The sequence below is a fragment of the Mustela erminea genome, chromosome 11 (genome assembly GCF_009829155.1).
Source record: "Mustela erminea isolate mMusErm1 chromosome 11, mMusErm1.Pri, whole genome shotgun sequence".
In the NCBI taxonomy this organism is placed as follows: Eukaryota; Metazoa; Chordata; class Mammalia; order Carnivora; family Mustelidae; genus Mustela; species Mustela erminea.
In genome coordinates this window covers 6,382,322-6,396,416 of record NC_045624.1, presented here as the reverse complement: position 1 = coordinate 6,396,416, position 14,095 = coordinate 6,382,322, and the positions used below count along the sequence as shown (strand labels likewise).

General features: G+C 52.8%; 1 protein-coding gene across 4 annotated transcripts in view; it reads right to left on the bottom strand.

Annotated features, from left to right (window-relative positions):
• Positions 1 to 6,331: 6,331 nt before the first annotated feature.
• ZNF777 (zinc finger protein 777) overlaps positions 6,332 to 14,095 on the bottom strand; it is a 29,033-nt gene continuing 21,269 nt past the window's right edge. For all 4 annotated transcript variants that reach the window (XM_032305069.1, XM_032305067.1, XM_032305068.1 and 1 more), the window contains 2 exons: positions 11,242 to 11,493; positions 6,332 to 7,893 (listed from right to left, as the gene is read on the bottom strand). In XM_032305069.1, the coding sequence (XP_032160960.1) occupies positions 6,737 to 7,893; positions 11,242 to 11,493 (1,409 nt within the window). In that variant the 3' untranslated portion in view covers positions 6,332 to 6,736. The remainder of the gene's footprint in view (positions 7,894 to 11,241; positions 11,494 to 14,095) is intronic.

Sequence of the window (14,095 nt, the reverse complement as noted above, 5' to 3'; positions counted from 1 at the left end):
GAGGTGGTTAAACGTCCTCATACTGGTGGTAAATAAAATTATTTCTTCTGTTACATTTTCGGAGGAGAATTGATACCTTCTCTTGAAGAAATAAAGGGCTCATTCAATAAAAAGATAAACTTTTATTGTTTGGGACTCAGAAATTCCTCTCATAGAAAGCAAATAACAATGCTATTTTCTTTTGGGAGAGAAGGGTTTTTAAATTAAATTCTGAAATTCTATTATGCGATTATTACATACTAATGTGAGTTCGTCTTTTTGGTAAATGAACACCCCAGCACGTTTGTACGCAGTTTCTGCTCATTCCAAGACTTGAAGGAGCTGGCATAGATTTGGGCAAGAAAAATGTGTCTTTCTTCTCAGTATGTCTACTGTTTAAATTAAATATACTGGAGATTGGTGTAATTTGGTCTGGATATTGACTTGGTTTTTTGGCATGTTCTGAAATGTTTGAAGTTTTCATTTTTTTTTCCCCCAAACCTATTTCAAAATGTATTACAAACCTTCGGCTAGTAAATCATCAATGAAGTCAAGAGAAGTGAAGGAATACACTGCATTAAATGGGAAGGGATAATCGTTATTTTGGTTGGATATATGTTATTAAATTGTTCAAAGCGGTAACTATACAAACCAATGTACTGCTTTTACTTTTGGACAAAATTAATGTGACTTTTAGGGATGACCATTAATCTAAGCAGGATAATATACACAAAATCATTTCCTCCTAGATTTTAGAATTTGTATAAGTAATTTGCCTGCAGAAAATCTGACTGTGGAACCATGTGGCTCTTGGGTCATATCTTCAGGGGGAGAATGATAAAAGTCATGTTTCATAACCTGCTTAATTTTCTGCTGAATTTACCTTAAATCCAATCAATTTCAATTTTTTGAGGGCACAGCCTTGGTATTTGTGTACCCTGTAAACAAAGAACTGATTGAATATAGTTCTTTTTTTAATCACATTTCAAAAAAGGATTTTTATTTATTCATTTGTCAGAGAGAGAAAACAAGCACAGGTAGGGGGAGCGGCAGGCAGAGGGAGCAGGCTCCCCACTAAGCAAGGAGCCTGATGTAGGACTTGATCCCAGGATCCTGGGGTCATGACCTGAGCTGAATGCAGACACTTAATCTACTGAGCCACCCAGGCACCCCTGATTAAATATAGTTCTTAAAAATGTTGTACACTTAGACGATACTGAATCTCAAAGGAAATGGCTATCCTGATATTCATTATTTAAATAAAAATTACTAATGAGCATAGACATTTTCATTGGTATATTTTGCCATTAAAATTCAACTTTCCATGACTCTAGCTGATAGTCAGGAGTGGTGCTCCTGTCTTAAACTCGAGTTATTTTGAGAACCTGGGTATTATTTTACAAAGAGAAAGGGAGTTTCGTTCGAAGGGATGGTGAGAACCAAGAGGTGGTGTAGGCCTGGAAGGCAAGAGTGTGATTTTATTAGCAGGTGCGTTTTCTTTGTAATAATCGTCACCCAGCTCCTTCTCTGTTAAGCAAATGGCTTGTTAGGTCCCCACTTCTGAAACAAACAGAAGGGGAGCCCTGACTCTAACACGTAGCTCTCTTCCCAAATGCCTGAAGCAGGAGGGAGGCTCGTGTTTAAAAACAGGGGCCGGGGCATCAGGGTGGCTCAGTCGGTTATGCAGCAAACTCCTGATTTTGGCTCAGGTCACAACTCAGGGTCACAGGATCAGGCCCCGCATCAGTCTCTGAGGATCTCTCTCTCTTCCCCTTTCCCTCTGCCCCTCCCCTGGCTCTCCTTCTCTCAAGTTAATAAACAAATCTGTAAAAGATAAAAACAGGGACTAGCTGGGCGGCGCCCCCATGGGAGCCCCGAGCAACCTCTCTGCATGACCCCGACCAGCCCGCAGGTGAGCCGGGCCTGCCCAGGGTGGCTGCCTGCCGAACTTCCCAAGTGTCCACGGGACAGTCGGAGCTGCGAATCAGAGAGAAATAGTACTCTTTGCCATTTTCATTGAGGATCCACGTGGATGAAAATGGGGGACAGTATATAACAGCCCCTAATAACATCACCCACTTTGGTCCCACACACTGAGGTTTCAATTCTGGCCATGTGATCTTGGGCTCGTGGCTGAACCTCTCTGAACGTCATCTGGAAAAGTGGGACCGAATACCGATTTCACAGGTCGTCACAGGATGAGATGAAATGAAAGCATTGACTTGGCATAGTGCCTGGAACATGGCAAGACCCCGTGAATCGTGGTTATTGTTACTGTCCCTAATGAACTCCAGGCTGGGGCTCATTGCTGACCGGAAGTTCTCGTGTAAGGCCACCGTTAGTGCTAGATTTAATGTTTCTCTTTCTTTCCTTTTCCTTTTCCTTCCTTCTCTCCCTTTCTTAAAAAAAGAAAAAAAGAAAATCCTTTTTGCCTGGAGTGACCTCTTGCAGGAAGTAAAATTAAAAGCATCAGATTCTATTATATTTGAACTAACAGTACTCACGTCAAGGAACCCAGCTAGAAGTGGTAAAGGCAGAATGGATTTTTTAAAAAAATTGAAACCTAGACGTTCCCACCATGCCTGGGAAGCAGCAAGAGGCTTCAGTAGCCACACGGCTTTCCAGAGCTGGAGGAGAGGCCTTGGCCTGACTCACCGTTGCCCTGGCAACTGTAGGGCCTGGAGGCCTCCGTCCCTGATCCCTTAATCCGAGGAGCCTCCATGACTGTGCCTCGGGAAAGGTCTCCCACAGACACCTGGCTGGTGTCTAAAGCTACCCTGACAGACAGGAGGGACAGAGCAGAGATGGAGGTGGGGTTCTTGCTGGTTAAACAGCTGCCTCAATGTGCCTGTGATGGTCCGAGCTTTCCAGACCCCCACAGGCTTGGTGGAGAGGACTAGGCCGCAGTCTTCAGCGCTGTCAAGGGGGTAGATGGCTTCCTCTTCCCTCCCTGTTTGGCCTTGGAGCCCAGGACTCCGCTTTGCCCTTACTGGTGTCTCCTCAGCACTGGGAGCTGTAGGACAACGAGCATTCCCCGGGGCCCTGGACGCAGCCCGAGCTCCCTCCGCTGCCCCTCTGGCCCCCTCCACCCAACACACACCTGAGGGAGGAGGCAGCGCAGACGGTAATTTCTCCAGCTGCAATGCCACAGACTTGACCCCGAGGCCTTTTTTGCCTCTAAAATTCTTTTTTAGTCTCTTGCTCTGATTGTAATGTTGGCAAATATATGGCTCAGAGCCTGTCCGGCTCAGTAGATCTACCGTTTCCTCAAAGTTTTTGTCCTGAGGATAGAATGAAACAATCTGAAAGAAGGGCTGGCTGTCCTTTTCCAACGACTGTTCAGATCCCAGGGAAAGAACATGGCGGTCAGGCTCATGGGTTTTGGGGGTGGAAAGGCTGGAGTTCGAATCCTGACTGTACCGTTTGGTTGCTGTGCAACTTTGGGTCTACTTAACCTCTTGGAGCCTCAAGCTCTTCACCTATAAAATGCGTGTGATGTAAAGTCTTCAAAAGAAGCACTTGTTTCATGGCAATTACTGTTTCTGGTGCACAACTCCGTGGGGCCAATGGCGACTGACAAGACAGGAGTTTGAAAGTCTGACTTTCTAGTTCAATGAAGGGCCCCCTAAGAAAACCCTGGGAAAGGGTGCCCGATCGCCAGAAAGGTGGGGTGCTGCCCACTGCAGGCTCTGGCTTGTGGCTGAGAGATGAGTTTAACTCCCTGTCTGCTCTGGCTTCGACACCAAGATGGAGTTGTCCGTGTGCTTTGAACGTCCTCGCTTAGAAATACCTTTCTGCTTCTGCCTGTGGGGGACATTTCCTTTTCAGAGACTCATTCTTTCAGGTTCCAGCACTAGCCCACTACCTACCTGAACTTCTGTGTTTACTAAACCAAGCTGTCTTTAACCATGAGCTAATAATGAAATTAGCAAACTTTAATCGAGAACTTACTATACACCAAGGTCTTTGTTATTTATCTATTCTGCACGTTACTGACGCCTCAGAACAATGGAAGGATTATTATCCCCACTGAAATGACGAGGTGGACGTTCTGTTAATTAACTGGTTCAAGGCCATACAATGGTCAAGTGTAAACACACATCTGTCGGAGTCCGGAGTTGCTCTACGCTCTAGTGACTGTCCTCTGATAGCTGTTGGCCTCTGGCGCCGCAGAGATTATGGTGGATGGGAAGTGAGAATCACGGTTGGGCCAGGGAGTTGGGACAGAGGACACCTTGGAGTTCAGGGCCCCTCGGGGGCAGAGGCATGAAGAGGGGGTTAGAGCCAAGGGAGAGAAGGTGGAATCACAGAGAACCCCGTGCAGCCACAGTTCTGCACAAGACAGTACCAGTCTCTGACTGTATTTAACCCTTTACAACCAGATTTCCTAGGAAAAGAAAGGCTCACCATTCCTACGTGAGCCACGATGGCCCGAGGATGTCCTGGTAAACATGTATAACAAAGTCACTGTGACCTCCCCGGACCGCTGTGGTCTCCTTCTCGTCTAAACATCTCCAGTACCCTCTGGTCCTCAAATTCCTGGACTAGCAGAGGTTTGGGCAGCAGTGGCCATCCACCAAGTATCTCCAAATACCTCTGCTGACATCTCTTCCGGGCTTTCACGCGCCGGTGTGGCCAAGGACCATTTCCTCCGTCATCCCTGCCACCTCCCGCCACCGGTTCCACGGTCTGTGGCCTGCCCATTGCACCGGCTCACCCAGACGGCAGACCACAGCCGGTTTCCGGCCCGTCGGCCTCAGTCTCCTGGCCCCAACTGCCTCACGGCTCTTCCCTACTCCACGGTGGTTTCCCGCACACGCTCAAACCAAACTCTATAGTCGCGGGAGATCCCAGATCCAAGACCCTCTGTGCACGCCGAGTCGGCCTCAAGCCAACCTCCTTGACCTTGGTTTTCTACATAAACCCTTTCTCCAGTTCTGCGGGTGTCATTAGGTACTGCTTCTTCACACAGGAGCCCACGGAGCCCACTTTCCACACGCCCCCCCTTTAAGAATCCCTGCACGGACAAGGCCTGGCCCATCTTCCCCATCTTTGGAATCCTCCCCAGCCCACAGGATCCACTCTGACACCCCACTCCCCCGAGAAGGGGTTCTGACGTCTCCAGGCTCTTCCTCTGGTGGTGGGCAGAGCACCCGTCCCGCTCTTGGCACCTCTGGTTTATTGCACACGGTGCCACCCTGGCCCTGGGCCAGGTTCTGCAGCCCGGGACCCAGACCAGCCTTGCCAGCGCTTCGTCCCGGCCCTGGCCCGCCCCTCCTCCCGCTGCTTGCTCTGCCTACCAGCCTTGCAGACAATTTTCAGGGAACAGCGAAGTCCCATCCTTTCAAATGTGACACCTTGAGCATCACGTCACCTCTCTGTGAGTCTCTATGAAGGAGGTGGTTGGTGACCTCTTGGTCTCTTCCGAGTCAAAAATATGGCACCTTCGCTCGTGAATTCTTTTCTGAACTCCGTAATTACGCTGTCCACTCCTCTCCGCCCTCTGACTCCTGACTTAATCTTCCTCCCTCCGGTGTCCCTGTCTCTCCAGCTCTTCTCCCTGTTTTCGGCCCAAGTCTGGCCTCCCCAGGCCCTCCGTGGGCCTCCAGGATTTGTCCCTCCCGATGGCCCGAATTCTCTCTAGGTCACAGCGGAGCCCAGAAGCAGGGTGAGGGTGAGTCCCTCTGCGGCCAGTGTCACGTGCCCTCGGTTTCTCTTTCTAGGCCTCACTGGAGGGCCACTGGACACGAACCAGTCCCTAGACCCAGGGTGCATCTGCGCATTTGACAACTCCAAAGAGGGTAGCTTTGGTACAACATACACATAAAAAAAGGTCCCACTGGAGCCTTTTGTGGTTTTCCCAACGACTGGCACCAGGGCCGCCGCACCCCTCCCCCACCCCTGCTTGTGCCCCCCTGCACAACGGGCCATGCCACTGCGCCCTGAGCTGCATTCGGAGCCGTCAGGGGAGTTGGCCTGGCCCCGGGGGAGGCACGTGGCTTTTGCAGTTGAACCGTGTAACTGTCTCCCCAGCGCATTCCAAACCTCCCCGACCATCGACCATCATCAACTGCGCACCCTGCTCCCCCTTAACCCCCGCCCCCCCAGTCCCTGCGGGAGCCAGCAGGGACAGTCCTTCCGTACACCCATTCACTACCTCAAGCTCGGCAGCCCCGTCTCCTTCTTGACTTTATAATCTGTGGGATCTGCGCCCGCACCGCCGCCCAACACGGGGAAGAGCAAAGAGGGGCTCAAGGGAGCCTGGCAAGCGACACTAGGCAAAGGTCCCTCGGCCACCTTCTTAAGCCCTCCCCTTCAAAACCAAACAAAAACGGCAAACAAGAAACGCTCGTCTTTTAAAAATTACTCTATTATTATCAAATAGAACCACAGTATCCAAAAGGTAATTATAAAGTTCTAGTCCCCAACTAAGTGGCCCTGCACCGCCCCTCCGAGTGGCCGGCGGCCAAATCACTCCCCCCGTGCTGATTGGTTTCATCCATTTTATTGTCAAGGAAATTAACAGCCCGAAGGGGTTCCCCAGGTCCGCGCACTCCCCCCACCCGGGTAAACACGGCAGCAAGCGACCTGGTCTCACTACCCCGGTGTCCTTGGGAGGAGGGACGGAAGGAGGGGAGGGGGGCTCACAGCAAAGGGGCTGGGGGCGCCCCGGCCCCGCCCGCCCGGCTGGGGCCTCGCGGCGGCCGGCAGGTGTCCAGGGCGGGCCGGACGGCGGCGGCGGGGGCGGCGGGCGCGCTCACTCGCCCGTGTGGGTCCGCAGGTGGTACTTGAGCGACTGCTTGTAGCGGAAGCACTTGGCGCAGTGCGTGCAGGGGTAGGGCCGCTCGCCCGTGTGCGCGCGCTGGTGCTCCAGCAGGTGGTGCTTCTGCGTGAAGCGCTTGCCGCACTCTGCGCAGTGGTAGGGCCGCTCGCCCGTGTGGATGCGCCGGTGCTCGAGCAGGTGGTGCTTGCGGATGAAGCTCTTGCCGCACTCGGGGCAGGCGTGCGGGCGCTCGCGCGAGTGCACGCGGCAGTGGTTGGTGAGCTTGGACTTCTCGCTGAAGCTCTTCTCGCACTCGGGGCACTTGAAGGGCCGCTCGCCCGTGTGAGTCCGCTGGTGGCGCAGCAGGTGCGACGGGCGGCTGAAGCTCTTGCCGCACAGGCTGCAGATGAAGGAGACCTCGTGCTTGCCCGCGTGCACGCGCTGGTGGATCACCAGGCTGATGTGCAGGCGGAAGCTCTTCTTGCACTCGGGGCACGTGTAGGGCCGCTCGCCCGTGTGCGTGATCTGGTGCTTGGTCAGGCTCGACTTGTGGCTGAAGCTGCTGTCGCACTCGGGGCACTTGTAGGGCTTGGGGCCGCCGCCGCCGCTGCCCGAGCTGGGCGACTTGGGGCGCGGCTTGAGCGCGTGCTTGGGGGCGAAGCCGGGCGCGCGCTCGGGGGACGCGTAGCCGCCGCGGACACGGTGGATGCGCTGGTGCAGCGTGAGCTGCTGCTTGTGGCGGAAGCTGATCTCGCACTCGGCGCACTCGTACGGCCCCTCCTTGATGTGGTTGCGCTGGTGGATGATGAGGTTGATCTTGAGGCGGAAGCTCTTGCCGCACTCCATGCACGTGAAGGGCCGCTCGCCGCGCCGGTTCCGCTGCTGCTGGCTCGACGGGCCGCGGCTGTCGCCCAGGTGCCTCTCCCCGTGCGCCGGCGGCGCTAGCCTCTTCCCCGCCGGCTTGCCCAGCTGCAGCGGCGGGGGGCTCTCCTCGCCCTCGGGGGACAGCTCCCCGGGCAGGGGCGTCTGGTACATGGCGGCCTCGTAGCGCCCGGACAGCGGCCCCAGGGCCTGCAGGTGCTGCGGCAGCTCGTCCTCCTCCTCCTCTTCCTCCTCCTCCTCCTGCTCCTCGGTTTTGATCACGATCCCCTCTGCTCCAGGGACAGGGAGAGAGAAGGACACACGTCAGTGGCGGCCCGGGGGCCTGCACCCGGGACCGAGGCAGTTGCGGTGGCCTCGCCTTGGCACCCTCGCACATTCCCGGCCCCTTGTGGGAAAACCCTCCCCTCCGCTCCCCGCTGCCTGCGGTCCCCACTTCCCCGGTGCTGGACGTGTTACCGCGCGGGCCTCGGGCTCGGTTCAGGAAGGAACCCTCTTGGGGAACCCTGTGCAGCTCAGAAGGGGCAGGCGGCCCTGCCTGTCCTCACGTTCCGGAGCGGGTGGCGGGTGAGCAGCTGCCCACAGGGCCCCCCCCCCAGGGGGGGCACTCGGGCCCAGGGTGCCTACCAGTTACCACCTGACACGGACCCTCCCTTTTCCACTGGAGCTACTGGAGGGCTGACTCCTCAGGCTCTAAGGCCTCCTCTACCCCAAATCCGGCAGCCTCACGGGTCTGTGGCTTTCCAGAAGGCCCCTGCGGGTTTCTCCCCAGGTGTCTGTACTCCCCTCCTCCAGCGGTCTCCCCCTCCTCTCCCTGCCTCCAAATCACACAGGCCACATACCACCCAGCTCCAGTTCCGGCTCTGCCCTTAAATCTCCCGTGACCGTCCCAAAGTGCAGCCCTCAGCCACTCCCGGGCCATCAGCACTCACTGGGGTGTGTGCCCAGGGCTTAGGGCCTTGGCCTCACCTGCAGCACGACACCCACACAGGTGGTCACCTGCTGTGACCCTACCAAGTCTGAGGCTAGGGCCAAGGTTTCTCCTGCCTTTCCCCAGCCTCCGGTGTGTGGTCCCTCCCAACCAGGAAGGGTTCCCTTAACACAACCGTAGGATGTCCTCTCCTCCCCGGCTCTCCGTCCTCTGGGCTGGCCCTTCAGGGCCCAAGATGTTAGCTGTTCTACATGGTGTTCTAGAGTGTTCCCCGAGAACGTTAGCCCTAGAGAAAAGAAGTGCCCTCTGACTTCTGTTTGCATTTTCTTAAATGCCTTGTACTTCTGCACTCCCTAAACAGGGCTACTTCAAGAGCTCTGTTTTTAGCTACTGTGTGACAGGAGAAAGGCACTCCCTTCTCGGAGCCCCTGTCAGATGGAAGCTGCTGTTACAGTCTGCTTTTGCAGAATTCTTAACAGCAAAGGAACGAGAACTTTTCCAGGTCTCGCCTGAGAGCTTGTTGTTTTATTCACAATCTCTTATGGGATAAGCCAAGCAAGGATTAGCCCCATTTCACAGACATGGAGCCTCCAAGCCCAGAGATACCTAGTGATCGTTCCAAATGAAGTAAGTAAAGCCAGACCTCTGCAGAGCTTCTAATTTAGGGACCATCTAGTCTGTCCCCTCAATTGCCAGGGAAACAAACTGGTGGTGTGTGTGAGCTGGCCCAGGTCTTACAAAGTAGCCGGTAGTGACCACTGGGCCTTGGGACTTCCTCTTGCTCCTCGGAACCCAAGAAACAGTAGGGTCACAGTTAGGACATAGATGTGCCAGTCCCAGCTCAGGCCTCTCGTCACGGCCAGCATTGCCTGGGCCCTGTTAGGATTCTCAGCAACGGACGCAATCCAGGATGCAAAATCCCACCAAGTACCGTGCGAACTTTCCTGAGGTCCCAACGGAATGAAGGCCCAGAGGGCAGGCTGACATTTCTACTTGAGGCCCCGCCGCAGCTCAGCCTCACGATGAGCCCTGCACTTTCCCGTTTTACAGAGACAGCCTGTGGATTAAAATGCTTTTGGGGGTATCATGAGGTTATTCAGAAGCAAGGGGTTAGATCCACATCTTTGACCAAGCAAGACGTCTGCGATATCTTATGAAGTGCAGAAAGGCCACTGCAAAGGGATTCTCTACAGGCAAAATGAAAAAATGTAAAAAGTCATCAGCACTGGGGCACCTGGATGGCTCAGTCGCTTAAGCGTCTGCCTTTGGCTCAGGTCATGATCCCAGGATCCTGGGATTGAGCCCTGCATCAGGCTCCCTGCTCAGCAGGAGGACTGCTTCTCCCTCTCCCATTTCCCCCTGCTTGTGTTCCTCTGTGTTAAATAAAGTCTCAAAAACAAACAAACAAAAAAACCCCAACAACCAATAATCAGCACCATACTTTTAGAAACCTATTAAATACAATGGGTGTGGATACATTTCTATGATCAATAGTATAGTATCAAAACTGCTATGATAATTAATGGCTCTTTGGCACGTAAAGAAAACATCTAAAAAAAAGCTCCAAAACCTAAGTGAAGTATGTTCCTTAAAAATTTGGTAGAATTCACTTAATTCCTATCTTACACATTATTTTCAGAATATAGAAAAAAAGAAAAAAAGCTTCCCAGTTCACCTTCATATAAGTTGAGTATAATCTTATTTCCAAAACTAGATGGGGGTGAGTCAAGAAAGTGTCAGGCTGATTTCATGTATGACTATACCTGAAAGCCCCTGAATGAACGGCAGCTCACTGAATTTCATGCTGTATATGAAAAGTACGCTGTGATGACCAGATCGGGCTTTTCTCAGGACGGAAAGGACTGTTCAGCGTCAATCAGCCACAAAAGATGTCCTGAGGTTAGGCCGCTGAGGGCCTACTTCCTCACTGTTCTTGAACACACACGGGGCCGAAAGTGTGCAGGAGGGTGACCCAGAGATTTTATAATTAAACACGAGTGATGGCCAGATCGTACCAGGAAGAGACCATACAGTCTGTTATTTTAAAACACATTCCTGACTAGGGCTGAGCTCTCTGGGTTACTGGGACTTCTAATGTGACCTAAGAACTATCAAGAACATAGCAGAGGGGCGCCTGGGTGGATCAGTGGGTTAAGCCTCTGCCTTCAGCTCAGGTCATGATCTCAGGGTCCTAGGATCAAGCCCCGAATCAGGCTCTCTGCTCAGCGGGGAGCCTGCTTCCCCCTGCCCCACCCCCGTGCCTGCCTCTCTGCCTACTTGTGATCTCTCTCTCTCAAATAAATAAATAAAAATCTTAAAAAAAAAAAAATGAACATAGCAAAAATGGAAGTTCTAGCCTCACCATGACGGCATGACCTTGGGCAATTTGTCTGATCTTCTCTGCCTATAGAAGGGGGGAGCTGGAGAGGTGATCTCGGAGACCCCTTTGGGTCTGCATCTGACTTCGTCTTCGGCTGTAATACCTTCTTCCAAGCCCAGAGACAGACTCTTATAAATCTGGAGGCAGGAAACCCACCCCCAAGGCCGTGCCCGGGGCTGTCATACCTGTCTATCCGTCAAGGTCAAATGACCCTGTCTGAAGGGAAGCCCAGCTTTCCCACAAGGCAGGGCCTGTCTGCAGGCCTCATGGTAGCAGCTCCCCCCACAGCCTGCACCCCCGCCAACTGACCTGCGCAGTTTCTCTGCTGCACCAGCATCTGTTTGAGCTCGCTGAACTCACTGGAGCCTTCCGTGGACTCCTCCAGCGCGTTCTCCTGTTCCTGCGTGTCCAGGTCCGGCTGCTCTCCGCACGGGTCACCCAGCTCCGAGTCCTGGAAGCCGTGCTCTTCCACCTGCCCCATCAGGGGCTCCGGCGTCTCCAGACTCTCGGAGCCCTCGTCGTTGGTCTGCACCTCGATCTTGATCACGATCCCGTCGTGTGCTGCAGAGGCAGGGGGGTGGGGGAGGGGAGAGGACAGAAAAACCCAGAACACGTTCATTGCACGAGGTTTCTGCAGCCTAGGATTTACATCTCAAAAATTCTCATTTTAGAGACCAGGAGGAACTGTAATGCGGGGTCAAGAGCAGACACAGGTTTCTTGAACATCAGTACAAACTGGAGTAAAGTGAAAATAGATGTGGAGTTTGTATTCCATGACCCCTACAACTTTAACAACAGTATTATCAGGGTTTTTTTTTTTTGTTTTTTTGAACAAACGGGATCTTAATTCCGTTTCCTGGGTCAGGCCAGTCAAAGTCAGCAGTTTTCCCCCCTCACGGTCAAGGTGAATAATGAAAAGGCTAGTCACCTCCTCACCCCGCCCACCTTCCTAGCCCAGGCCCCTGGGGTCCCATTCAGACGGGCCGGACACCCCCGAGCCCCTTCCCGGCTCACAGTTACAAGCACGCACACACACACGCACTTGGAGCTCTCAGCTTTGTTTTAAAACAGCCTCTGATTACACACGTTGCCCTGACTTTTTTTTTTTTTTTTAAATTGCCCAGAGGTCTGCAGGTAACTTCTCATGTCAACACACACGGGGAACATTTGACATAAATGGGACTTCGCATGTAATCTTTGAGCGCGGCATGTTTTCTCTTTTGCTTGGCCCTCCTCTTCCCCTCCCTTCCCGTTTCACAGCTGCGACCTGCCCAGGCCAGCCCTGCCAGCAACCTAGCATTTTCCTCTGCACTTTTCTAGGGATTTATGGCAAACATTTATGTCTATCTGTTTTTCTCTTCTGGCCATTATTAGTTTAAAAAAAATGGGCATCTACACAGTTCTCTCCCTCCACTTCCTCACTTAGCTGTCTTGTAGAAATCGCTGCAAAGCAATTCTGGAGCCCACCGCCTTCCTCCCCAGTGCTGTCCGCAGCCCGCGGTGAGGCCGGCAGCGTGTCCCGCCGTCCGCTCCGGAGGAACCGGCGCTGTTTTGTTCCGGCCCTTCGCATGCTGAACTATCCCGCGATCACAGGTGGATTTACATGTCTCACTATGAAACAGGGGTTTAGATTTCCATGCGAGTCCCGGGAGTGGGGCCGTAGAGTCAAAGGTGTGGTTATTTTTAATCTGACAGATGTCACGAACCGCTCTCGAACAAGGCTGCGACAATACATGTTTCCACCAGCCCCGCGGGAGCCCAGCCTCCTCCCCGCCTCCCCGCGGGAGACAGACGCCACTGCTCTTTCATATTTTCCTCATTCAGACGGGTGTACGTTGGTAATTTTCTGATACTTTAATCCCACTTTCCTGACGAGGGTCATCGAATATTGTTTCTTTTCCTTGTTGGCCTTTTCAAGACGATTCCGTATCAACTGTGTTCTGTTCTCGTCAACTGGTGAGAGTTCTTTGGTTCCTGTGCTAAAGATAACCCGTTTTCTCTTATCAGCATTTCAAACAGTCCCCAAATCTAGCATCTGTCTGTTGACTCTGAGCCATCTCTTATCAGACTACTTTCTTCAAGTCTTCCCGTGGTCACACATGTCTGTCTGTCTTTTATGGCTTCTGGGTTTTCTTCGTTAAGAGGGTCTCCTCTGCTCCTGGAAGGTTCACAGGGTCTCCTGGAGTGTGTCTCAAGCTTTTTATTGCTTTATTATATACATTAAGGCTTTTGCTCCATCTGAAATTTATTTTTATTTTGTGTGGAGTGTGAGGTAGGGGTTAAGCTTTACTTTCTTCCCCGTGGAGAGAGCTGTGCCAGCAGAAACTCCCTCACAGCTTGAAAATCACTTTTTTGTTTTGTTTTGTTTTTAAAGATTTTATTTATTTATTTGACAGAGAGAGATCACAAGTAGGCAGAGAGGCAGGCAGAGAGAGAGGAGGAAGCAGGCTCCCTGCTGAGCAGAGAGCCTGATGTGAGGCTCGATCCCAGGACCCTGAGATCACGACCCGAGACCAAGGCAGAGGCCCAACCCACTGAGCCACCCAGGTGCCCTGAAAAATCACTTTGTTAATGAAGGAAATTATAAACGTGTAGCCCATCAGCAGACGCATTTATTCCTTCACTGAATTCACTGAAGCACCGGTTACTTACTGAGCACCAACTATGTGCGACGGGGTATTTGAATGACGTGGAAGACACCGGTGAACATAAGAGAGCTCCCCACCCTCATACACCTTACCCAAGGCAATAAACCGAATTAACACGTTGTATGGGGGTGTCCGAAGGTGGTAAGTGCTGTGGAAAGAGGAAAGACACCAGGAACCTCGGAAACTAACCCAACCGTCCGTGCCCACGGAAAGCCTGCCCGCTCTCAACCACGCGCACTCGTGATCCCCAAGCTAGAAGCCGGGAAACCAGACCCACCCAGCAGGCGGGCAGCTGATGCCACAGCACCCGAACTGGGCCTCCTTGGTGCCCAGCAATCCTTTCACTCTCCTCGGACCTGCCACCCAATCTCCTGCCGGCCACGGGGAGCAGAATATAAAGCAGCTGGACGGTCCCGTCGCCTCGGCCACAGCCTTAAACCCGGACCCTGCCTGCCTTCCCCTACAACCAAGTTTCCAAAACCTCTTCCTCCTATTCTCGGTCTCACAAAAAGATG